We start from the raw sequence: 24,864 nt of genomic DNA, 5'->3' as shown, positions 1-24,864 counted from the left end.
CCGCAAACTGCACGAGGCTTTATTGTAATTTAACGAGCTAGCCCCATGTTAGCTCTGGTCTTTCACCCACCCACTATGGCGGATGGCTAGAAAAGACGGCTTCTAGGGGCTCCCGAGAGATCTTACAGGGCAGCGTAAGGGGAGGGTCTAGGGGTACGCACAGGCTCACGATTGGTGTGCCTCCAGGCTTGGAGGGCTTGCCCTGTGTTGATTGGTCAACTGGTTGTTATGGCCCATAGGCCCTCCCAGGGTGGTTGCTATGCTGTCTATGTCATTGCTGTGCGCTTGTCCGTAAAGCACACCCAGAGCCATAAAGCATAGTGCCACCAGCTAACTTCTGATTGGTTCCTTGTCACGAGACAGGCATCTGACTTTCTAGTGTCTAGAACAAGGTCATAGAAGCACGTGTTCGGCCTTATGGCTGCCAAAAGGGAAGCTGGTCCCTTCATTTGAAACATAAACAATTGTAGTGCATCTTTCATAATTAAATATTCTGCAACAGAGATCCAAGAGATGCACCTGTCTGCCTATATGCTGAAATTAAAGGCTTTGTTCCTAATCTTAGAAGGAACAACCCAACAATTTCTGCTTTGCTCCATCCAATGACACTGGCTTTGTGGGGCTTTCATACACCATCCTTACTGTGGTAAGTTGCACTACATTTTTACCTAATGTTTAAAAGATTGTATTATCATGAATTAATGTTAAATTTTACTAAATTTTTGTTGCTATTTTTATTTGATGCACATGCATTTCTATTTTTTATGTGTTTATTTGGGTTTTTGAGACGGTTTCCTGGCTGTCCTGAAATTTGCTTTATTGTAAATTTAATAGCACTTCCTTTATTATATTTCTGTTGTTTTTTGTAGTGCTAGGATCAAACTCAGGCCTTTGCGCATTCCAGGCAAGTGCTCTACCACTAAGCTACATGCACAGGCTAACCTGATACCTTTTTTCTTGCCATTTCTAGAATTCTCTTTATCTCATACTTTTGATGTATTTACTGTCAGCCTTGGAGAGGATTTAAAAAGCAAAAACAAAAAACCTTAGGGTGGATCTTTAGAAAAAAAAAAAAAGAGAGACAAATCTTAGGCTCCTTTGAACCTATTAGATCTAGATAGCCATCTCTTTCCTAATATTTGGAAATTCTTCAAGTATTTCGTGGAATAGATGTTTTTGAGATAGGGTCTTTCTGTGGAGCTTTCTACACAGGCTGGAAATTCTCAAACTGACAATCCTCCTGCCTCTGCCTCCCAAATTATAGGATAATGGGTGTGCCCTACCACACCTGGCCACCTTTGAACTTTGTCAATTCAGCATTACCTCTTGATTCTCATTGTGAAAAACAAAGCTATTAGATGTAGCACTCTCCCCACCTCTTTCCACCAGTTTATCCCTTTTATTATTGTAATTGTCACAGTCTGCCTTACAATCAGAGCATACTGGGCTCTGTCCATTCCTGTGGTGACTAAAGTCTGACTCAAGGTTGAAAATCAAGAAATAGCACTTTTATAACTATGTCATTATTACTAAGGAATCACAGTCCTGATACAGGTCATTTTCTATTCTGTGGTCCAATGTCACAATCTTACACCTACAGAAAGACAAAAATATGTTCCTAGACTTAAGGTCAAGTGCATTATTACAGTCCTATTAACTGCACAATATAATTTGGTCCGTTAACAACCATTGTTTTCTTACCCTGCTTGTTAAGATTTCCATGACATCTTAATGATGTTAATTTTGGTTTTGTTTATACTCTTGTCCTATATCATACTAACTTTTGTTTCAAGCTTTCCATGACATTATTCATTCCACCAGAATCTCCTTGTACAAATCTAGAAAGACAGCTTTCTAAGCATTCTAGACAGCTGTCTACCAAAGTCTTTTCTCTGCTCTTCTGGGATGGCTCAACAATTTTGTTTGTTTGTTTTTCAAGAGAGGGTTTCTCTGTGTAGCTTTGGAGCTTGTCCTGGAACTTACTCTGTAGACCAGGCTGGCCTCAAGCTCACAGAGATCCACCTGCCTCTGAGTCCCAAGTGCTGGGACTAAAGACATCAAAGGCATGGGCCACTACCACCCAACTGACTCAACATTTTTTGTTTTGTTTTGTTGTTTTGGTTTTGTTTTTGTTTTTTTGTTTTGTTTTGTTTTGTTTTGAGACAGGGTTTCTCTGTGGCTTTGGAGGCTGTCCTGGAACTAGCTCTTGTAGACCAGGCTGGTCTCGAACTCACAGAGTGCTGGGATTAAAGGCATGCACCATCAACATTGTTTTTAAATCCCTTTTCCTTGTTCTTAATTTGCCTTTTCATTTCGCTTAGGCATATCCCTAAATGACTAAATGGCAGTCAACACAGCAAAGTTTGTAGGCCCAGGCCTATGTGAGAACTCTACCTATAAACAGGATCATTTGATTACAGTACTGGGTTAAAATGACTTTCTCAAGCAAATTATTAAGTGTTCCTGTTTTCATGAAGTATGTAGTGTGACTCCTAAGAGTCCAGTCTGATCTTTAGTCTAATCAGATCTTTACTTATTTTAAAACTGACTTCTTTCTTCCTGGATGCTTCAGAATCATGTCTTCATCCAGGGAACTCTGAAATTTCATGATAGAAGGACTTATCCAGGTGATGGTCTTTCATACTCATGGTGCTAGCTAACCAGTTGGTCTTTGGTCAGTCGAATGAATGGCTTACTCTAATGCCCACATTTAAATATACAGATATTTACAAAAAAGTAGAGAAATATATGGGTTCCAGAAATTAAGACAATAAAAGGAAACAAAAAACAAAAACAAAAACCCGAAGAAGCAGGGTAATTTCAAAGCATTATATGTGAGGGTGACATAGACCCTCAAGTATACAATGCCTCAGAAAACCTGCCATACATACACACATTCAGTTTTTGGGAAAAAAAAAAAAATCATTCAAGTCAAGTAAAAAAAAAAAGCAAAACCAACAGTAGATTCAGAAAAGACAGAAATGAGGACTGGTGACATGGCTCCACAGTTAGGATCACAGGCTTCTCTTCCTGTTATCAACCAGGCACACCTTGGCCGCATCCCTTGGGGCCCATGGCAAGCAGTACCCTGGGTCTGTACACAGTTGCAAAAGGTCCCTTTAGGAGATAAGTTCTACCCACTCCACTCTCTCCTGCTGTACCTCTGAATAGGCAAGTCTTTTCCTGTTTCTTTTCTTCTCTGCCCTCCCCTTTCTCTCTCCCCTCCTCTCCCTTCCCTTCCCCCAGTAAAACTTCCCACACAAGCTAGGTCTACAGTGTTTGTCCCTCACCCTTCATGGGATCCAACAAGATCCCTCTTACTCCATATTATATCACTTCCAGAGGTCATGAGTTTGAGTCCCAGCATTCTCATGGCAGCTCACAACCCTGTGTAACTTCAGTAGCAGTGCACATAGATACACACAAACAAAACAAGCAAAAAATAATAATTTCTGGCAGGCAAGCAGGGGGTGGTAGGGAGGAAGAAAGTTTGGGTCCCCATTACCAATAGAAAGGGCCTAGTACACTACTGTATCCTCTCTGCTGAAGAGGAAGAAAGAGAAGGATCCCTGGGGATTCCTGGCCAGTCAGTCTAGCACAACATCATAGTCAGTAAATTCCAGGTTCAGTGAAAGACCCTGCCAAGGTGGGGCTGGAAAGATGGCTCAGCTGGTAAAGGTGTTAGCCTCACAAGCCTGGCAACTTGCTTTCTATCCCCAGAATCCACATAAAGGTAGGAAGTGAGAAACAACAGTTATCCTGACCTCCACATGTGTGAGTGCATAGGTGTACAGGCAGCACAGGGTGTGTGTGTGCATGTACAAAATTAAAATTTAAAAATAAGGTGGACACTTGGGAGGCAGATGCACTGACATTAAACTCTGACCTCTACTCAAAACTCATGTACACAGGGGCACACATACACACCACATACACATACGATAGGTACTGATGAAGACAAACTCTTACACAGACACATATATGATGTTCACGCTCACTGACACACAAAAATAATGAGTTGTCTTGTTAAAGCACTTATCATCAAAAAGTTGCAACCCCAATAAAACAATGCTAATGAAATACAGAAAGATGAGCATCAACAGTATAATTCAAAATTTTAATAAATGTTTAAGAGACTAACAAGCTGAACATATACAAAATATGACAAGAGAGCATGGTGGTGCATGCCTTTAATCCTAGCACTCAGGAGGCAGAAGCAGGTGGATTTCTTTGAGTTCAAGGCCAACCTGGTTTACAAATCAAGTTCCAAGGGATACACAGTGAAACCCTATCTCGAGGAAGAAAAACAAAGTGTGTGTGTGTGTGTGTGTGTGTGTGTGTGTGTGTGTGTGTGTGTGTGTGTGAATAACCTGTGCTCACAAATACTGAATGTATAACCAGATACCCAACAAGGAATAAATATTCATATTCAGTTATAACTAAGAGGTACAACATTTATCACACATGCACAAATAGGGCAGCATACCATAGATATTGTATCAGGTTGGTAAGCTAATCTGTCAAGGGCCAGATAATAAGAGTCTTGGGCCAACTATTCATGAACAAAGGTAACCATACACAACACAGAAATGAGCCCTTTTGTTCCAGTAAATCAGACACTAAGATTTGAGATTCACCTACTTTTCACCTGTCATGAAATACTAATCTTATTTTTTAATACTTAGATATATAAAAACTATTTTAGCTTGCAAGACATATAAAAATAGATGACAGTGAGCTCCATTTAGCTCTTTGGCCCTACTTTGCCAATTCCTGTATTAGTTTGTTAAAGAAGTCTCAATTTCATCCAAAGGAATCTACTGAAACTATTTTTTCCTGTGACCAAATACACAATAAGCAGGCCACGGTGCCATAAGGCCTGCACTCAGGGAGATGAAACACGAGGACTGTACTCCAGGTTACTGGGGCTTCACAGTGGAAAGGAAGAAAGACAAGGGAAGGAGAAGGGAGAAAAGGAAGGAAGAGAAAGAGAAGAAATGAATTAGAAGCAGTAACAAAAAATATTGTATTTAGAAATTAAAATTTTAAAAGTACTAAATAATCCATGGGTAAAAAGAAAAACAAAAAAGGAAACTGTAAGGTACTTAGAGATAATGTAACTAATCACAAACATGAAACTTCAAAGCCATTTTCAGCAACTTAAAGAGAGTTTTATCAAAATAAAATTTAAAAAAGAAGGGCTCAGAACTTAGATCAGTGGTACAGTATTTGCCTAGCACTTGGGAGAGCTGGGGAGAATAAACTACAAAGAATCTCTCAAAAAACTGACTGTGAAAGAAAAATGATATGGCTGCTTTTCAGTTAGTTCAAAAGACTAGCAATCACCTTTAGAGAGTTTAAAAAAAAATATCAGACACTGTATAGGGAATGGGAAAACAAATGGGGAAAATACTCTCTAAAAGGGGGCTGACAAACTTGAGTTCCATTCCTAGAACCCACATAAAGGTTGAAGGACAGAACCCACTCACCAAAGTTGTCCTCCTACTACCACATACATACCATATACAAAGTAATACAATGTTTTTAGGATAACTAAATGGGTGAAGAGTATACAAGTTACTTCCATTATTCTTGTGATTTTTTCCTTAAATTTACAATTTCATAAAAATGAATTTACATTAGTGCATGCCTATGTATGGTGTATGAATGTATATGTGGTATATGTGTATAACACATTAGTTTTACGGCTAAAATGAGTCTCAAATTCTGTAAGCAGTTCAAATACATTTATTTCCATATGGTTATCTAGCTAGTCTAACACCATTTGTAGAAAACAAGCTCAATGTAAATTTGAACATGAAATTTAAATGTCCTAGAATAGCTGGAGCACTTTTGACAAATAACCATTTAGAGGCTCTACATCACATGATTTCAGGATATGCTACATACTTATTAGGAGCATGTGATATTAACCTAAGGATAAACAGAGCAGAAATAGCTCAATTCACATGTGGTAAACAATGGTGCCCAACAATTCAGGAAAATTTTTTCAACAAATAAATGAGAAAAATCTCCTTTTATATCCTCAGACACACCATTGTCTTTTAAGTCAGGGTTTCAGCATATAGGCTTAGCTGACATGAAACTATGTAGACCAGATTGGCCTTGAATTCAGCCTCCTGTCTCTGCCTCCCCTCCCAAGTGCTAGGATTAAAGGCATGTGACACCATACGCAGCCCTACAATAATTACAAAACCAAACTGTTGAACACTCCAGTAAGGGATTTTTCTTAATCAGATTTGAAGCAGGAAGGCCCACCCTAAACTGGGTCAGAGCAGTGTTCTTCTGAGTGTCTACCTTCAAACTCACTGGCAAGTTCATCTATCTTGTTGCTATAGCCAGTATTAAATCCAACACAGACTGAAAACCAGCAGCTCTGTAGGAATCCACCCCAACTCTAGCACCAGATTGGGACTGCAGAGACATTCAGCCTTCTGGACAGAACAAATGGCAGATTCTGCACCTTTCTGTCAAGAGACAGCCACTGCTGGACTATTCAAACCATTATCTCTAAGCCAATCAAATAAAATCACATACTTGTGTATTTATTCATTCTATCAGTTCTGTTCCTTTAGAGACCCCTAACTAATATATCCCTACAAAGGCATGTAAACAGCTTTACTCTGTCCAAAAAAGAAAGGGCAGTTCTTCAAATTCTATCCCCTGCAAGCCTTCCTGGCTTACCTAAAGAGATGTGGGGAAATTTAAGGCAGCACAGAACAAGGACAGAGGTCCACTGAAAGCTGAAATATAAAGACATACCAAATACTACCTTCTCAAAATCTTGAACAGCAATGGATTACAGTTGAAAGAGCTACAGGGTCAGGCTCTAAATAAATACTCAAACAAAGACAATGGAGAAACTTAAGCAAATACCAAACTCAACTCAACTCCTAGACAGATCAGAATAGAACTTGTCAAAAGAAGGACCTTCTGCCTCTAAATTTCTGTTCTGATATATTGTATCTGGCTTTCCACAATGTAAAAGGTAAATAAATAGAAACACAGACAAGTATCAAGCCCCTGAACAGAATCATGCAGAAGAAAAAAAATTATTTGAGACAGGGTTTCTGTGGAGATGTAGCTAGCCTCAAACTTAAGAGATCTATCTGCCTCCTCCACCTCACCCCCCCCACCTCCCCCACCACCCCACCCCCCCAAGTGCTGGTCCTGAGGGCACACACCACCATGTCCAGCTAGGACAAAAATTTTTAAGCTAGATGACAAGATTTCAAATAGCTTTAACAGATATGTTATAAAGGTGTCTACTTAAAACAAGTAGAAAACATATAATAAAGACAATTTAAGCAGAGTTATAAACTCTAAAAGAAAAATAAAATACTAGAAATAGATACTGACCAGGTGCAATGGCACATGCCTTCAATCCCAGCACTTAGGAGGCAGAAGAAAGTAGGTTTGTGTGAGGCTGAGGCTAGCCTGGTGTGCATATGGAGTTCTAGGGCTGCCAGAAAGATGTAAAGATGGACATTGTGTTGAAAATAAAATCTTGCTGGAAGATGGCTCCAGGGGTAAAACTACCTGCTACCAAGTCTGATGGCTTGAGTTCATCCCTGGGTCCCATATAGTGGAAGGAAAGAATGGACTCTCACAAACTGTCCTTTGACACCCCCTCAAATGTATGCCACAGTGTGTGTACACACACACACACACACACACACACACACACACACACACACACACACACACACACCAAAAATGAAATCTGTGGTGGGTTCATTGGTGTAGACCAGATGTCACTGAAGAAAGATCAATAAATGTCAAGGTATTTCAATAAAGGCTATAAGTACAAGCTCAGTTATAGAATGTTATGCGGGCATTGGTGGCGCACGCCTCTGCACTAGGGAGGCAGGGGCAGGCGGATGTCTGTGAGTTCAAGGCCAGCCTGGTCACCAGAGTGAGTTCCAGGATAGGCTCCAAAGCTACACAGAAAAACCCTGTCTCAAAAAACCAAAAAGTTACCCTGGCCCCAGTACTGCAGAGGATAAAGACAAAGATACATTAAGAGAAACTTCCCAAACTGAAATGCTGAGTGAAAATAAATAAAAACCCAAAACACCTAATAATGTGTAACAATTTCAAATAAGAGAAACAAACCAAAATGTCCAAAAGAGAAAAAAAAAATATAGCTCACGAATTTGAAAGAAAGTAAAAAGGAATACATGGGAAAGGCTGAAGGGAAAAAAGAGACGGGGGGGGGGGGAAGTAATGTAATTTTAACCTCAAAAAATCTGAAAAGTTTAAAAAAAAAAAAAAGTAACAATGAGAAAAGGTAACAATAGAGTTCCATAGTGCATTCTATATACCCAGCTACTTGGGAAACTAAAGTAGAAAGATCCAAGAGCCATTCTGAGACTATCCTATCTAACACAACGAGACTGGGAGGGACACAGACTTGTAATTTTCTATAATTAGTGATATACATTAAACTACAAATTACAGCTCCAGGAAGCTCAGAGATTACCAGGTAGATAAATACCAAAACTAAACCTGTATTTCAGCATATGGTTCAAACTATAGAAAACCAGACAAAGAAAATCTTTGGGGAAAGGGAAATAAGAGTAATAGCTCTGTATATACAGAGGAATAGAATTAACAATTACAGAGGTTTCATCAGAAACCATAATAAAAAGAGGATGAAAGTTAGAGAAAGTAGGAAAAGAGCCAATGCCAAATTCTTAGTAAAGAAATATCTTTAATAGTAAGGGAACTAAATATGCCAGGGCCTGAAGGTATATACAGCTCATCTACAGAGTGTCAGAGATCCTCTAAATTCAATCCCCAACACGACTCCCACTGCCTTGACATAATCCAGTAAGATTTGATATACCAAAACTAAGAGACCCTACCTAAGGTCCGTAGACCTGTCCTGTAAGAAAAGTTAAAAGTTATTTGAGGAAGTAGAAGTTCATTCTGATTGTTGAACAAAACATTGATCTACATGAAAGAAATCAATAAATGTGGATAAAATAAAATCTTTAAATTTAATAGAGCTATCAGGAATGGAAAGATGGCTCTGTGGTTAGGAATGTTTACTGCTGTGGTAGAGGACTTGAGTTCTGTTCCCAGCATATACACACAAAGAGCACTCACAACTGCCTGTAATTCCAGTTCTAGGGGATCCATACCACCATATACATGCAAGATCCTGTAGAGATCTTGGTGCACAAACTCACATTCAGGTGTACACACATGAATATTTTCAAAATATAACTGTGCTAGAATATATCTACATGATGTACTAATAGCAATGTACAGAATGTTAATGCATATACTTAAGAAAACTGAAGGGTAGTAAGGTCATAAATGACAGAAAAGAACTGGGACTGCTCTGTTTTATTGTGCCTACAATACACAAGAAGCAATACAGTGGTTTTGGATGCTGTACTTAGCTGAGTTATAAGTGCATATGCTAACTACAAGGCAACTAAAAAGAAAATGTGTACATAATGTGTAACTAATATGCTGACTGTGAGAAACAGAATCAATTATATGTTCAGCTAACACAGGAGAAAAGTCTAGATGTGGTGGTGAACGTCTGTAACTCCAGCTACTCCTAAGGCTAACACAGAAGGAAAGATTAGAAGTTGGAGGTCAGCCTAAACATCTTAGCAAGACTTTATTTGAAAAGTAGGACAAAGCAAGAAACAGAAATGAAGCTGGGCGGTGGTGGCGCACGCCTTTATTCCCAGCACTAGGGAGGCAGAGGCGGGTGGATCTCTGTGAGTTCCAGAACAGCCTGGTCTACAAGAGCTAGGTCCAGGACAGCCTCCAAAGCCACAGAGAAACCCTGTCTCAAAAAACCAAAAAAGAAACAAAAATCAGAAGAAAACAAGAATATATGCAGTAAGCAAAAAGCTATGAACATGGTAGATGTGACAGTTAATGTTCACTGTCAATTTGTCTGGATTTGAAATCACCTAGGATACACACTTTTGGCATATGTAGGAGGATGTGTCCAAAAGTTTACCTGAGATGAAAAAAACACTGATTATGAGTGGAATCATCCCAGGCACTGAAATCTTAGACTGAAGAAAAGGGGAAAATAAACCAGTTGAGCACCAGCATTTACCTGACCTCAAGCTCCTGCCTCCATGCCTTTCCCACAGTGATGGACTATACCCTCAAACCATGAGCCAAAAGTAAACCTTGCTCTCTTCCTTAAGGGATTTGGTCACAGCAACAAGAAAAGTAACTACTTTAATAATCTACTCAACTACATTAATGTGATTGATTGGTGGATCTACTTATATCAATTAAAAGATCAGAGCTGGGCAGTGGTTGGTACAGCCTTTAATCCCAGCACCTGGGAAGCAGGGGCAGGCTGATCTGAGTTCAAGGCCAGCCTGGTCTACAAAGCAAGTTCCAGGATAGCCAGGACTATTGTACAGAGAAACCCTGTTCCAGCCCCCCCCCAAAATCATCAGAATCTATGGGGCATGGTGATGCATATCTGCATATCATTAACTCTGATGCTCCAGAGGCAAAAGCAGAGACCTCTGAATTTGAGGCCAGCATTGTCTACATAGAGAGTTCCAGTATGTCAGGGCTACAAGGCAATACAGTGAGACCATGTCTCAAAAAATAAAATAAAATAAAATAAATTTATAACAGATAATCAGAACGTACCTAAACAAAAACAAGTTCCAGGAAATCCAGGATTACATAAAGACCTTGTGTCAAAAAAAACAACAAAAGCAAAACCGCTTTTTTTTTTTTTTTTTTTTTTGGTGGACTGATAAAATGGCTCAGTGGAAAAAATACATGTCACCAAGCTTGACAACCTGGGTTTGGTTTTTTTGTTTGTTTGTTTTGTTTTGTTTTTGTTTTTGTTTTCCGAGACAGGGTTTCTCTGTGGAGCTTTGGAGCCTATCCTGGCACTCGCTCTGGAGACCAGGCTGGCCTCAAACTCACAGAGATCCGCCTGCCTCTGCCTCCCGAGTGCTGGGATTAAAGCGTGTGCCACCAACGCCCACCTGACAACCTCAGTTTGGTCCTCCTCTGGACTCACAGACTAGAAGATGAGAGCAACTCCAGCAGGATGCTTCTGACCTCTACTCACATGCTGTGACGCTGTGGCACATGCACACATAATTACAAAAGTTAAGTACATACATAAATGTGATCACACATCTTTAATTCCAGCACTCAGGAGTCGGAGGCAGGGAGGCCAGCCTGAGCCTGATCTATAGAACTAATTCCAGGACAGCTAGTGCTATACAGAGAAACCCTGGAGGTGGGGAGGGCACACAAAATGAAACATTAAAGACTTAACAGATGACCTGGAAAGACGACTCAGGAATTGAGCATTTGTTACTCTGGGGTTCAACTCCCAATAACGACATGGAGGTTCACAACTTTCTGCAACTTAGTTCTAGAGGATCTAATGCTCTCTTCTGGCCTCCAAAGGCACCAGGTATGCACATGATACATACACACACATATGCACACATGCAGTCAAAACACTCAAGAAACTTAAAAAAAAAAAAGAATTAACAGGCATTCCCCAAAAGTGAACCACTAGACAGCATATAAAAGGGTACTAATATATACTACCACCAATCATCAAATCAATAACAAAATTGCAAGTGTAATGAAATATTACTGACACTAGTGATTTAGGTGCCCTTTAGAGCACTAAAAGTAAAACCCAGCAGCACCAAGGGTTGCAAAGAATGATAGACAACCTGAGCACTCTAGACTAGAGATCAGGCACATTCAAGAACAGACTTTAAGACATAATATAATACAGATAAAAGCTGGGTGGTGGTGCTGCACACCTCTAATCCCAGCTATCGAGAGGCAGAGGCAGATCTCTGTGAGTTCAAGGCCAGCCTGATCTACAGAGTAAGTTCCACAAAAGGCTCTAAGCTACAAAGAGAAACCCTGTCACACACACAAAAAAGCAAGCAAACAAGCAAAAAAAAAAAAAAAAAGATAAAAGAGGATGAACTACTACATATAATTACTACTATGCAACAACACAGATAAATCTAAAAATCATTTTGCTAAGTAAAAACCTGCCGAACACCAGACAGCTTATATTCTATGAATCCATTCATATAAGGTGCAAAAACAGGTAAAACTAATCTACATTATAGAAATCAGAACAGTTGCTCAGACTGTGTCTGGAAAGAGATACAGGGATCTTTAGAGTAGCATTCTCTCATTTTGATTAAGTGTTAAAATTTGTCAAAGGTTATTGAACTGCACTCTACATAAATAACATCTCATTTTTAAAGGATAAGAATTTGTAGCCAGAATCCAGGCGTTGGTGGCGCACACTTTTAATCCCTTCGAGGCCAGCCTGGTCTCCAGAGCAAGTGCCAGGATAGGCTCCAAAGCTACACAGGGAAACCCTGTCTTGAAAAAAAAACAAAAAAACAAAAAAAAAAAAAAAACTGTAGCCAGAGTCTTCTGTGTTTCCAACAGTGATGCACAACAGTAAGCAAACATTTTCTGTAAAGTGTCAGGAGGTGAATATGTTATGCTTTGCAGACTGTGACCACTACTTAGCTCTACAATTATAATGTGAAAGTAACCACAGATAATATGGAAACAAATAAGGATGGCTGTGTTTCAATAAAACTACTTACAGAAACAGGTGGAAAGCAGGATGTGCTCATGGGCATGGGCTGCTGCCTGTTAACCCCCAATGTCAAGCATGAAGAAAACTGACCCTCAAAATTCATTTCAATATGCTGTATTGTTCTTTCCTACATAGGCGGCATGGCAATTATTGGAAGCAATTTACAGTCCTTTTTAAGCATGTGTTTTTCTATGCTCAACAACCCACTAAAGATAGGATAAGTACCTAAAAAAAGACTATGACAGTTAATATGGAAGACCAAAATAACAAGGAATACTCGAAGTGTAGTTTTAAGATTTTGAGTACTAGCCAACTAGTACTAATGAAAAACATAAGCTAGAAATTTAAAATGCATTTTGGCATGCAGAAAAAGAAATGTACCTACAATGCTGACACTGATTTATGTAGTGTAATAAAATCCTTGAAATGTGTGCCATATCACTCTCATCACCAGACTGTGTCTTCAGTTAAAGGAACTACCTCACTGCTCATTGTTTCTCAATGATACACACATACATATATACATACATACATACGATACACACACACACACACACACACACACACACACACACGTACAGCCAGTCATGGTAGTGTATTTCTCTGACCCCAGCCACCGGGAACTGAAGAAGGTTCAAGTCCAACCTGGTTAAACTAGCAGTCTCAACAACCCAAAAACAAAAATATTTCATAATGAATTCCAAATGCTAGTTTTTTTTAATTTGGCCAAGGTTCAAAAATTAATACTCCACAAAGAACATTCAAGTACATACCATGCTATGAATCCTAAACACCAGAAAATGTAAACATGTCTTCAATAAAATTCCAATCTAAAAGAACAGGGAACTCTAAGATTATGCCTATTAGAAGAAATACTAGCAGTATCAGAAAGCTTGGGTTCTAGTACGTGTGCCACTTTAGTGTGTTACACAATTCAGCATTCATTCACGCAACAAATGTCTTTTGAGATTATAATACATCACACACTGGAAACACAATAGTAAAGAAAACATCAGGACTGTTTTCCTTTGTGACACATTCTAAATCACTCTAAACCCAACTAGTTTTCCTTTGCTAAAATAATTTTTAATTATAAGAATATTTTTCATTATCTTTCCTAAAATCTAAATAATTTTCGGAGGCTGGAGAAGGCACTCAGGTTCATAGTCCAGTACCCTAACAGTAGCTCAAAATCACCCATAACTTCAGTTCCAGATCGCCCTCTTCTGACCTCCATGGACACCAAACATACATGTAACATATTCATAGCATACAAGAAAAACACTCATACATATAAAATAAATTTTAAAATAATTTTAAATAAATACCTTTTTTAATCCAGGAAAGTAAACTTAGGGAACACAAATTGAATTTCATCCTTGCTACTAACTAAAGCTATTAACTGTGTTATTATATTCAGACAGCAAACAGGAAGCATATATTGGTTTATCTTTCATAAACTCTAGATGGAATGCAAGCCTTAATGGCTCATTATTGGTAATAACTAAACTTCTTTGGTGAGATCAACAAAAGAAAATTCTGTCAAAAAGTACATAACAGGTGGGCAGTACTGGTCCCAGCACTTTGAAGGCAGAGGCAGGTGGATCTCTGAGTTCCAGAACAGCCATGGCTACACAGAGAAACATCTCTAAAAACAACCAAAAAAAAAAAAAAAAGTATATACAATGAATAATTTTATAGCATGATTACAGTATTTCAATATATATTATATTATATTATATATTCATATATATATCTGTATTATATATATATATATATATATATATATATATATATTCCAGCTGCCTCCCTAATCAACTAATCAGCTTATCATCTCTTCCAAGTTGCTGCTTTCAAAGCACCTACTTCAAAACATATGGACAGAAAACTACACCCTGTATTCACAATGGGTTCCAAGGCGTAACATTTAAATTTTCTTTCATTTACTATGGATATGTTTTCACCATAATAAAACAGGCATGGGTCCTTCAAGTATAATTCTTTAACTTCTAAGTGGTAACTTTTTAAAATGTGTTTTTATAAGCCACATTAAAAAAAATAGAACAAGTCACATGTTTAAAGATAAAACAATTCATTTAAATATCCCTCCTCCCAAAGGCACCTTCAGACATATAGCTGAGGATTTAATTTCTAATCTCTGAGTATCATTCTCAAATGAGACAACACATGGAGGGGGTAGTTCCAGAAAAGGTTGCCTCCAGTTATTTCCTATTCATAAACATATCCAAAGCTTGCCAAAGCAGATCACTCTACCTAACCCCAACAGACAGTGCAATAAAGTTCCCAATTATGTTAGCTTCAGACATCCCATTCTTAGTGTTAAATGCTGCTTCTTGCTATGCTTATGTCTTAAGAAGTCACAGACTGTAAGTGCCACCATCAGATCCAGTAAGTGTAAAGAAACAGAAACATGGAACTGGCTAGCAAAGTGTATAGAAACAGGGAGACAGTAGTGGGATTTGTGCTTAGTTTGACAAAACAGACTAGAAAGTGATCAAGCAACAATATAAAGGAACCTAGATTATTTAAAATATATGCAAAGGTTATATATTCTACTTTCTTTAGTAATCTGCACTGTGTGGCCTACTGAACTAGATTTTCCAACTCAGTATCAAACACCAAAATACTAAAGGAAACTTCATGAGCTATCTTTTATTTAAAAATTGTCATGCATATGTATCCGCCTGGGTATGCATGTGCAAGTGCACTCAGAGATCAAAAAAGTGCATCTGACCCCCTTGCAACTTAAGTTCGGTAGCTATGAGTCACCATATAGGTGCTCAGAACAAAACCTGGGCCATCTGCAAGAGCAGTAAGTACCATAAACAGCTGAGCCATCTCCGCAGCTCCAGAACAATTATATTTTAAAAGCCACATATTGAGGAGCACTGTCTACTTGATTTCTATTTTCTTAATACAGTGATGAGAAAATTCTGGTATAACTAAAGACTTAGAAAAGTTATTGTAACTTGGAAAATTATTACTACAAAATAATTGAATTCTCTAGATGGTTACCTTTTACATAGAGGCCTCATTGCTAGCAATGAGGTGTAATGAAAAAAAAAAGATCAGGCTTTGAAAACAGAAAGTAAAGACAAGCATTTGAACACCAGAACATCACATCTTGAATGGACTTTCTCAACTTGCTTTTTCATCTCTAAAATAAGAATACTGATTACCTATCTTGATGGACTGCTATGATGATTAGTGAGAATACATGTAAAGCACATGGCAGGCACATAGTTGGCACTAAAAAAGCAGGTATTGTTATTTTATTACTCATAAGTATACCCACAAGATGATGTTTTTTTTTTTTTTTAAAGAAGGACTCATCAAAAAAGTAAATCAGAGCCCAGGATTATTTTAACTACAAAAACAAAACCAAACAAGAAATTCCATCCTGATAATTAAGTAAAACTTTGGATATATTTTTAAATTTTAGATATATAATATTATAGTTCCTCCTGAAAGGCACATAAAATCCAAAATTGGCTATGTGTCTACTTAATTTTGGAGTTAAAGGTAAAAGATTATCATCGCATAGAACAAAAGACAATTTCATAAACAGGTGAAATTATTTCACCACTGGGAGGGTGTCAAAATTAAAATACAAAAATGATTATGAAAGGATAGTAAAAGATTCCTACCTTTAAACCGACTGCTATAAGATCTGTAACAACACTGTATGGAAAAAGTAAAAAGAGAAAATGGAAAACAAAGTTAGAGAACAAGTTTTAAAAGACAGGTAAGATTATAGAAAAAGAAAAAGCATTATAATAATAAACAATGAAAAAATGATGAACTGTGAAATGTTAATAAAGAAAAAACAATGGACAGTGTAGCAACAACAGAGTTCAAAAGCAAAGCCTCGACACTTCAATGCAAGAAAAAAATTACTCTAGTGTGTAGAAAGCATAGTTGTGCTTCAATACAATAACCATGTGTTTATTAATCTCACTTTGACAAACCCAAACCAAAACTAAAATCACCAAAATTCATTCTTTTAAGTGCCTGAGATAATGATCAAACCATAAAGCTTTAAATCAAACAAAACCTGTGCCTAGATGAAAAGCATCTTGGAAACCTGCATCTTACCAGCCCCAAAACTCACCAAAATACTGTTATTGTTATGACTATCTTCCATAGCTAGAATACAAACATCACATTTCACACACCATATTTTACTGTAAGATTTGCTTTTTTAAAGTTAAACATCAATACTATCTTTTGAGTACAAAAGTATTCCTCCTAGGTGGAAATGAACACACACACACACACACACACACACAGAGAGAGACAGAGACAAAGACAGAGAGACAGGGACAAAGACAGAGAGACAGAGACACAGAGAGAGAGAGAGAGAGAGAGAGAGAGAGAGAGAGTGAGAGAGGAGGGAGGAGGGAGGGAGGGAGGGGAGGAAGGAATCAAGGAGAAACTAAAACTATGTTGGCTAATGGGTTTTTTTCTGTACTGCTTTTGGAGGTTGTCCTGGAACTCACACTGTAGACCAGGCTGACCTCGAATTCACAGAGATCCACCTGCCTCTGCTTCCTGAGTGCTGGAATTAAAGGCATGAGCCACCAACGCCTGGCGGCTTGCAGTTTGTCAAGCAGTGAAAAAAATAAATTTTAATAAATTTGCATAATCCACTATATTCAAAGTCATTCCATAAGAGTGTAAAAAGTCCTAAGTTATTCTATACAAAAATTCATCTTCTACATATTCAGTTAGCAGGTTTTTTGTTGTTTTGTTTTTAGAGACAGAGTTTCTCTGTGTAGCTTTCTTTGGAGTCTGTCCTGGAACTCATGCTGTAGACCAGGCTGGCCTCAAACTCACAGAGATCTGTCTGCCTCTGTCTCCCGAGTGCTGGGATTAAAGGCATGCATCACCACCGCCCAGATTCTGTTAGCAGTTTTATCTCCACATTTTCAAAAAGAACCTACAAATTAAGTTCCGTACTATTTTACTAGTCAATAAGACCATCATAATTTCCTAAAGGTAAGCAAATATGTGGCATATGCATCAAGTGGTATAAATTTCAATGTTTTAAAGAATTACCATATATTTTCCCTTTTAGAATTCTAAAACTTGCATTCATTTTCCTGAAATTAAAACCTGATAACTGATAAGCTAAACTTTTTTTAGGGGGGGGCGGTTTTGGAGACAGGGTTTCTCTGTGTAGCTTTGGAGCCTGTCCTGGCACTAGCACTTGTAGATCAGGCTGTTCTCCAACTCAGAGAGATCCTCCTGCCTCGGCCACCCAAGTGCTAATCTTTTTAAATCTTTTTTTAATCTTTTTAAAAACTGTATAACAGTATCTTTATTGGTCCTGATGTAAAAAGCAAACATTTCTCCTATTTGACCTCCTCTATCTACATGCTGCCCTCTTAGCTTTAATACCACAAGCACATCAAAGTTCTTGAAAACCATCAGCAAGATAAGTTTGGGAAAGTGAGAGTGGAGGAGCAAATACCAGCAAAGTGCCAGGATATATATGTATGAAATATCAAAATGAAACTTATTACTTTGTATGACAAATAAAAAGGTAATTTTTAACAAGATGCAGTAAGTAGCAAATGATGACTAAAAGCCTATGCAATTTATGTTTTGGGATAAACACTTTGCTGAATACGTTGGTTATTTCCTACTCCCCCTACCCCCACCCCTGAGAGCGCAGTGGGGGACGAGTTTGCACTTCACACTGAAGAAGCAAGCCCTTTAACTGCAGATCTCACGGACACAAAAAGCTAACTTGTTTCCCCAAACCCGAAGTCGAATCTTCTGAAAACGGTAATTTCACAGCCCTTCCTGGCTGACATAAAGGCATTACGGTACAAATCACTGAAATGATTTCACACGTAAAATGAGTCAGGTAAAGAGAAGTTAATGCTTAAGGAGAAGCTTTCACAACGTAGATCCACTAAATAAAAATCCTTTAAAGAACCTCACCACCATAATTCAAATCTAACATTGCACTTTGATATCTGCTGCAACGTGCAATCTGCATTCAAACGAGATAATCCATATCACAATATTGTGAAACTAAGATAAACGAAACCTAACGAGGGCAAAAACTGTTGTAAAGATTCTAGTGTCTTCATGTAAGTATGTAGCAAGTAAAAGTCAAATACGCGACAACCTGTTAAATGGATTTTAGTTTTCAAACAAGTTACAGCTCCATCATCCAGCATTTTACAGAAATATAGTCAGAAGTCCGCAGGGGGAGGGATTAAGGAACAACAATTCAAACGCCTAAGGATTAAATAAATAAAAGGAGGTAGAATCTCTAATAGACGTGAAGGATTTTTTTTATCTTGATGAACAATACTATTATACGACCCCAATTTCCTAAAATCCTTCAATTAACACTTGTTAAAATACATCAGGTGCTGCCCTGTGTCTCTGAGTTCCAAGAGAAATTATCAACTGGGATAAGGTGATTGTAAATCTTTTTTTTTCCTTTTAGTCACGGACCCTATTTAAACTGAGCAGTTGAAACAGCCCGGAAAACTGCACTTACACAATATCTGACACATCGCCCGCGGCGAAGTCACCAAGTTTCTTGGGGGTGGGGGACGAAGAGGAAGCGTCCCCGGCGACAAAGTGCAGACGCTAGGTATTTAGAAAAGGTTAACGTATCTCACGGAGCATGTCAGGAGACCCCGCCGGTCCCGAGACCCGCACGGGACCGCGGTTCGAGACCCGGTCGCCGCCCAGACGGCTGTCGCCGCTCGCCCGGGCCCGTCGCCCGGGAAAGCTCCGCCGCGCGCCCCACCCCGCCGGTAAACAGCAACTCCCCAAGCGCCGCGGCCGCCTCAGCCTCCGCCCCCGCCAGCGTCGCGCACCATTTTCTGAGAGGAAGTGTGGGGAGGCTGGCCCGGCACCCCGGCCCCGGCTCGTCTCCGCTTCCCGAGAGCGCCCCGAGGCTGCGAGGGGCGGACGTGACGGGGGTGCCGCGCGCAGGAAGCGGAGACTCTGGCGGACCGACCCGGCGTCCCCCGGGTCCCTGCCGTCGGGCTTGGCCCCGGGCCGCTCCTCCGCTAGCCGGCGCCGCGCCCTGCTCCCCGGCCTCGGCGGGACGCGACGCCGAAAGGAAACGAGGCCAGCGCAACCCCCGAGCGGCCACCCGGCACTTACCCATCCATGGCCCAGATGGAGGAGCGCGTAGTGCGGGGATTGACGGGCTCGCCGCGGGCGGAAGAAGCAGGCGGCGGCTCGGGGGGACCGGCGAGCGGAGCCGCTCCACAGCTCCGGCCGGTCGGAGGTGGAAGGAAGAGTGGGAAACAGGGGCGGGGACCGGGCACGCTCTCGCCAGCGCCGCGCCCCCGCCTCCCCAGCCCGCGAGCGCGTCCCCGCCTCGCCTCGCCCCGCCCCCTCGGCGTCGACGCCCTCCCTGGACTCGGCTGGACTCCAGGGCGCCCTCTTCCCGCCTTCGCCTCCTCGCCCCGCCCCCACTCCCACCACCCCGCCCTGGACTCGGCGCGCGTGCGCGCCCCGCCCCCTGCGTCGCGCCCGCGTTAGCGGGAACGCGCGCCTTGTGCTTCCCGCTTCGCGGCTCGCACTCCTGCGAGCCCGCGGGCCTTCCGGCTTCCCGGACTCGGGCGCTGGGGCCTAAATACTTTTCTCTGATGGCGAATAAAGCCTCGGGACCCCCAGGGGCATTTGAAGCCGGGAGGAATTTCTGCGGGCGGGCTGGCGGGCGGGCGGACCTCTCTGACGGCGGCACGGCGGGGGACCGGTGCGACGGCCACAGTGCAGGCTCGGGCAGTGGTCTTCCGGGACCTGAGTGCTGAGACCGGTGGCTTCTGAGAGAGCGCCGGCCCGCCTGCAGGCCCTGGAAGTCAACCTCTGAGACCCGCAGTGGCCGGATAGGTGTGGTTGGAAAGGAATTGGGTAGATGAGACTGCCCTGGACTGAAGTACTTCATTTTTACAGTTTTCATCTGAGTACTTTTCTACCCAACAGTCTAATACTAAATATACACGAAACTTTCATTGCATAGCTGTGGGATGACCATTATAGTGCCAGTATTATAAGTTTATTCATTCATCCTCCCGCGAGGGGGAGGGGAATGATAGGGAAGGATTATTGTCTTTCCAGACGAAAATACACTAGTGATCACCGGAATTTCTACTCAGAAAACGTTTCGTTTGCACCAAAGCCCCTTTCCTCTAGTATGAACGAAAACAGGCTATATGTAAAGCATGAAATAGCTGATATACATACCTATATATGTATATATAATGCGTATAACTAGTGACAACAGGCTTTTTTTTCCTTTTCATAGCCTACCTAATTCTGAAACTGAGTGCTTTTCAAATTCACAGGTCATTGAAATTTAAGCCATGTCTTCAAACTCTGAAACGAAAGAGGGGGCCACCCACACCCATTTCAAAGGAAGTAACAACTTCAATCTATCCTTCCTGATTTCCTACTTTATTAGTGACACTTTCAGTTTGTAATTCAGGAAGGTCATTTTTAAATTAATTTCAGTTCCCCTATTGAAGATGTCAAAATGTTCTGTATGTTAAATCTGAATATTAAATTATGTTTGGAAACATTGCCACCCAACATTGCTATGTGGGATTTTAAAATAGCCCGTGCCTAAAGTTCCTACCTGAGTTCAAGGCCACCTTCAGTTACATCGTAAGTTCCAGGGCAGTCGGGGGTCACAAAACAACAAACAAAAAACAGTAATAAAATAGCAAGAGAAGCTGCCGGTGAAGTGTTTCCATTGCTGTATTCGGTGTACATTGTTTCCTTCCTTTCTTTTTACCTATACATGTAAATAAAATGCTTCTCTTTTTTTCAAAACTCAAACAGTAGTAAATAGTTTTGTTTCAGGCCGAGTTTTAATATCTTCAACAGCCCGGCTGAAATTTGCTATGGAACTCAAGCTAAGTTCAAACAAGATCCTCTGACTTCAGCCTCCTGAGATTACAGAGATGTACCGCCATACAGACCTGAAAAGCTTTTGTTTCTCTCCCCAAACCACCCCCTTAACCACTACAACCATTTTGTTTATATTTATCTAGATTGTAGGGAGACACTGTAACCACGCCTTACACTAGATCTTTACTATTTTTAATTTTTTTGTTTTTTGTTTTTTGGAGATAGAGTTTCTTTGTGTAACAGTCCTGGCTGTCCAGGAACTCATTTTGAAGACCAAGCTGGCCTCAAATTCACAGAGATCCACCTGCTTCTGCCTCCCAAATGCTGGGATTAAAGTATTATACTTCCACTGCCTGGCTTATAATACTTTTTAAATTGACTTCTTTTTAGTACTCATAGTACTTCATAATTTAATGTGCCATAATTTATTTAAGTTTTTACAAAATAGTGGAAGCTTACATTATTTCTAGCTGTTCAATATAATTAACAGTACCACATAAAATATCATGTAGCTTTGAACACACCATTACATCTGAGGAACAGAATATTATAAATAGAATTCCAGAGCAAAGGGTATAAGCAACATGAAATTTGATATACTGCAAAGGCAATTCTATAAACAATATACCAATTTTCAAGATTAAAAAATTAATGAAAATAGCATGTCTCAGAGCTGGAAAGATGGCTAAGTGGTTAAGAGCATTAGTTCTTCTTGCAGAGGACCTGGATTCAATTCCTTATAGAGGCTCACAACCATCTGTAACTCTAGCTCCAAGTGCTCCAACATGCACCCTCCTATGTACCAGGCACTCCACAGACATACATACAAGCAAAACACCCACATAAACAAAAGTAAATCTTAAAAAAAGAAAATAGGGAGCTAAAGAGATGGCTCAGCAGTTAAGAGTGCTGCCTGTTCTTCCAAAGGTCCTGAATTCAAGTCCTAACAACCACATGGTGACACACAACCATCTCTAATGAGATCTGCTGCCCTCTTATGGCCTGCAGGCATACATGCAGGCAGAATACTATATACATAGTAAATAAATCTCTTTTTCTATTTGTTTTTTTAAAAGATATATTTATTATGTATACAGTGTTCTGCCAGCATATGTGTATGCCTGCAGGTCAGAAGAAGGCATCAAATCTCATTATAGATGGTTGTAAGCCACCATGGAAATTAAACTCAGGATCTCTGCAAGAGCAGCCAGTGCTCTTAACCTCTGAGCCATCTCTCCAGTCCCAAATAAATCTTTTTGTTTTGTTTTTCAAGACAGGGTTTTTCAGTAGCTTTGGAGGCTGTTCTAGAACTAGCTCTTGTAGACCAGGCTGGCCTCGAACTCACAGAGATCCACCTGCCTCTGCCTCCCGAGTGGATTGCTGGGATTAAAGGCTATCTCTCTAGCCCCAATTGTCACTATTTAAAACTAATGAAGTATACCTGAGACTCCTTATCTATACCAACTTAAATCAGCCTAAAAAGTCTATAATACAAAGATCATATACCCGAATAGAATTAACAAAACTGTACTTTATTTCCTAACAAGCCCAGTTTATGACAGAGGCCTAGATAAGTGAAAACAGCTTATAACAGAAAACAAGGTGAAACTTTTCCTTTCCCATGGCCCTTTGTCCTAAATTCAAAGAACTTATCATTTGAGCTCTATGAGTTTGTGTGTCACTGGTTCAAAATGATACACAAAGATTAGAAAGATGGCTCAGTCAGTAAAGCACTACTGTGGAATAATGATGGCCTAGTCAAGCCAAATCAAAGAGCTCAAGAACTCTTTCACTGAGAGACCTTGTCTCAAAAACAAAGTGAAGGAGAGCTGGAGAGATGGCCCAGTGGTTAAGAGTGCCTGCTGCTCCTGAGGACAAGTACCAGCACCCACACAGTGGTTCATAACGATCAATAATTTTCAATGCTCTCTTCTTACCTCCAAGGGTACCAGCACACACGTGATGCGCATACATACTTGCAAGTAAAATATTCATAAAATAAATAAACCTATCAATACAGCATGGTGGCACACACCTTTAATCTCAGTACTCAGGAGACTGAGGCAGGAGGATAGATCTCTGAATTTGAGGCTGGTCTGGTCTACAGAGTGAGTTCCAGGACAGCCAGAATTACACATAGAATCCTAGTCTCAAAGTAAAAAAAAAAAATAAAAAAATAAAAAAAAATAAACTGTGTGTGTGTGTGTGTGTGTGTGTGTGTGTGTGTGTGTGTGTGTGTGTGTGTGTAATAAAGTGGAGAGCTACTGAAGAAACACCTAATGCTGACCTCTGTTCTCTACAGGCACACACACACACACACAATAACACCAACTACCAAAGGATAGAATGGAGTTTGCTTCTCTTTTTTTTTTTGTTTTGTTTTTGTTTTGTTATGTTATGTTTTTCAAGACAGAGTTTCTTTGTATTGCCGAGGCTGTCCTGAAATTCGCTCCGTAGTCCAGGCTGGCCCCAAACTCACAGACTGGAGTTTGCTTCTTAAAGCCTATGTTCAATATTTTAGGTATTCCAATAGTCTATATAACACGGAGGAGACTTGTTCTTCTGTAATTTCTGTTAACCACATGATTTGGGAAAAAGCACTATATGTATAATATTTTGTCTTCTTGGTGCCAAAAAGGATAATCTCTGCAGATTACTCTATACTTTGAAAAAATAGTTCTAAATAATTTAGTTTATATTTTGTCCTTGTGTTTCTGTTCTGGTTTGCTTAAGAAATTCCCCCCTGAAACTTGTTTATCTGATAAGAGGCACACCCCTTCATTATTATGTTTACACAAAAAGTAACCTTTGAACACTTGCCTTAAGCTATTTCACTATGCGGTGGTTAGTTAACATTTAACCCACATTCCTGTTTACAGGCAAGACTTCTTAAGACATAAAAGATGCCATTAAAAAAAAAAGATGCCAATGTAGTTCTGAAATAATACTAGCCATTAGATGAATCTCAGAAGTTTACTACATGAACATTTTATATGATGACAATTCCAAAATCATAACCATTGACATCTGTTCCTTAAAATAGAAATCTCTGAAATCAAACTAAATGGAAAAGGCCAGTTTCAAAAGCTTATATACTGTGTGACTCCATTTCTATAGCATTTTCAAAATGACAAAATTATATAGTGGAAAACCAACCAGTGTCTGGAAGAGATTAGGAACAGGATGCAGGGAGAAGATGCCTGTGATTATAAAGTAGTATGCCAAGGGGGTATTTGTGGTGATGAAAACAAGTCTGAATCTTGATTTTCGGGGAGGGGGCACTGATACAAACCTTTACTTGATAAGACTGTATAGAACCTCAG

General features: G+C 39.9%; 1 protein-coding gene across 4 annotated transcripts in view; it reads right to left on the bottom strand.

The window, feature by feature from the left end:
- The window catches only part of Ptbp3 (polypyrimidine tract binding protein 3), an 83,665-nt gene extending 63,708 nt beyond the window's left edge, over positions 1-19,957 (bottom strand). For 2 of the 4 annotated variants that reach the window (XM_027403001.2, XM_027403002.2), the window contains exons 1-2: positions 19,787-19,918; positions 16,297-16,330 (exon numbers count right to left, since the gene is read on the bottom strand). In XM_027403001.2, the coding sequence (XP_027258802.1) occupies positions 16,297-16,330; positions 19,787-19,794 (42 nt within the window). In that variant the 5' untranslated portion in view covers positions 19,795-19,918. Of the gene's footprint in view, positions 1-16,296; positions 16,331-19,786 lie in introns of all 4 variants that reach the window. The other 2 variants (XM_035439862.1, XM_027403004.2) reach the window with 2 other exon arrangements.
- Positions 19,958-24,864: the final 4,907 nt, after the last annotated feature.

Source organism: Cricetulus griseus, chromosome 2 (assembly GCF_003668045.3).
Source record: "Cricetulus griseus strain 17A/GY chromosome 2, alternate assembly CriGri-PICRH-1.0, whole genome shotgun sequence".
NCBI lineage: Eukaryota > Metazoa > Chordata > Mammalia > Rodentia > Cricetidae > Cricetulus > Cricetulus griseus.
The sequence above is the reverse complement of the archived record's forward strand: the minus strand, read 5'-3'. Positions and strand labels throughout refer to the sequence as shown.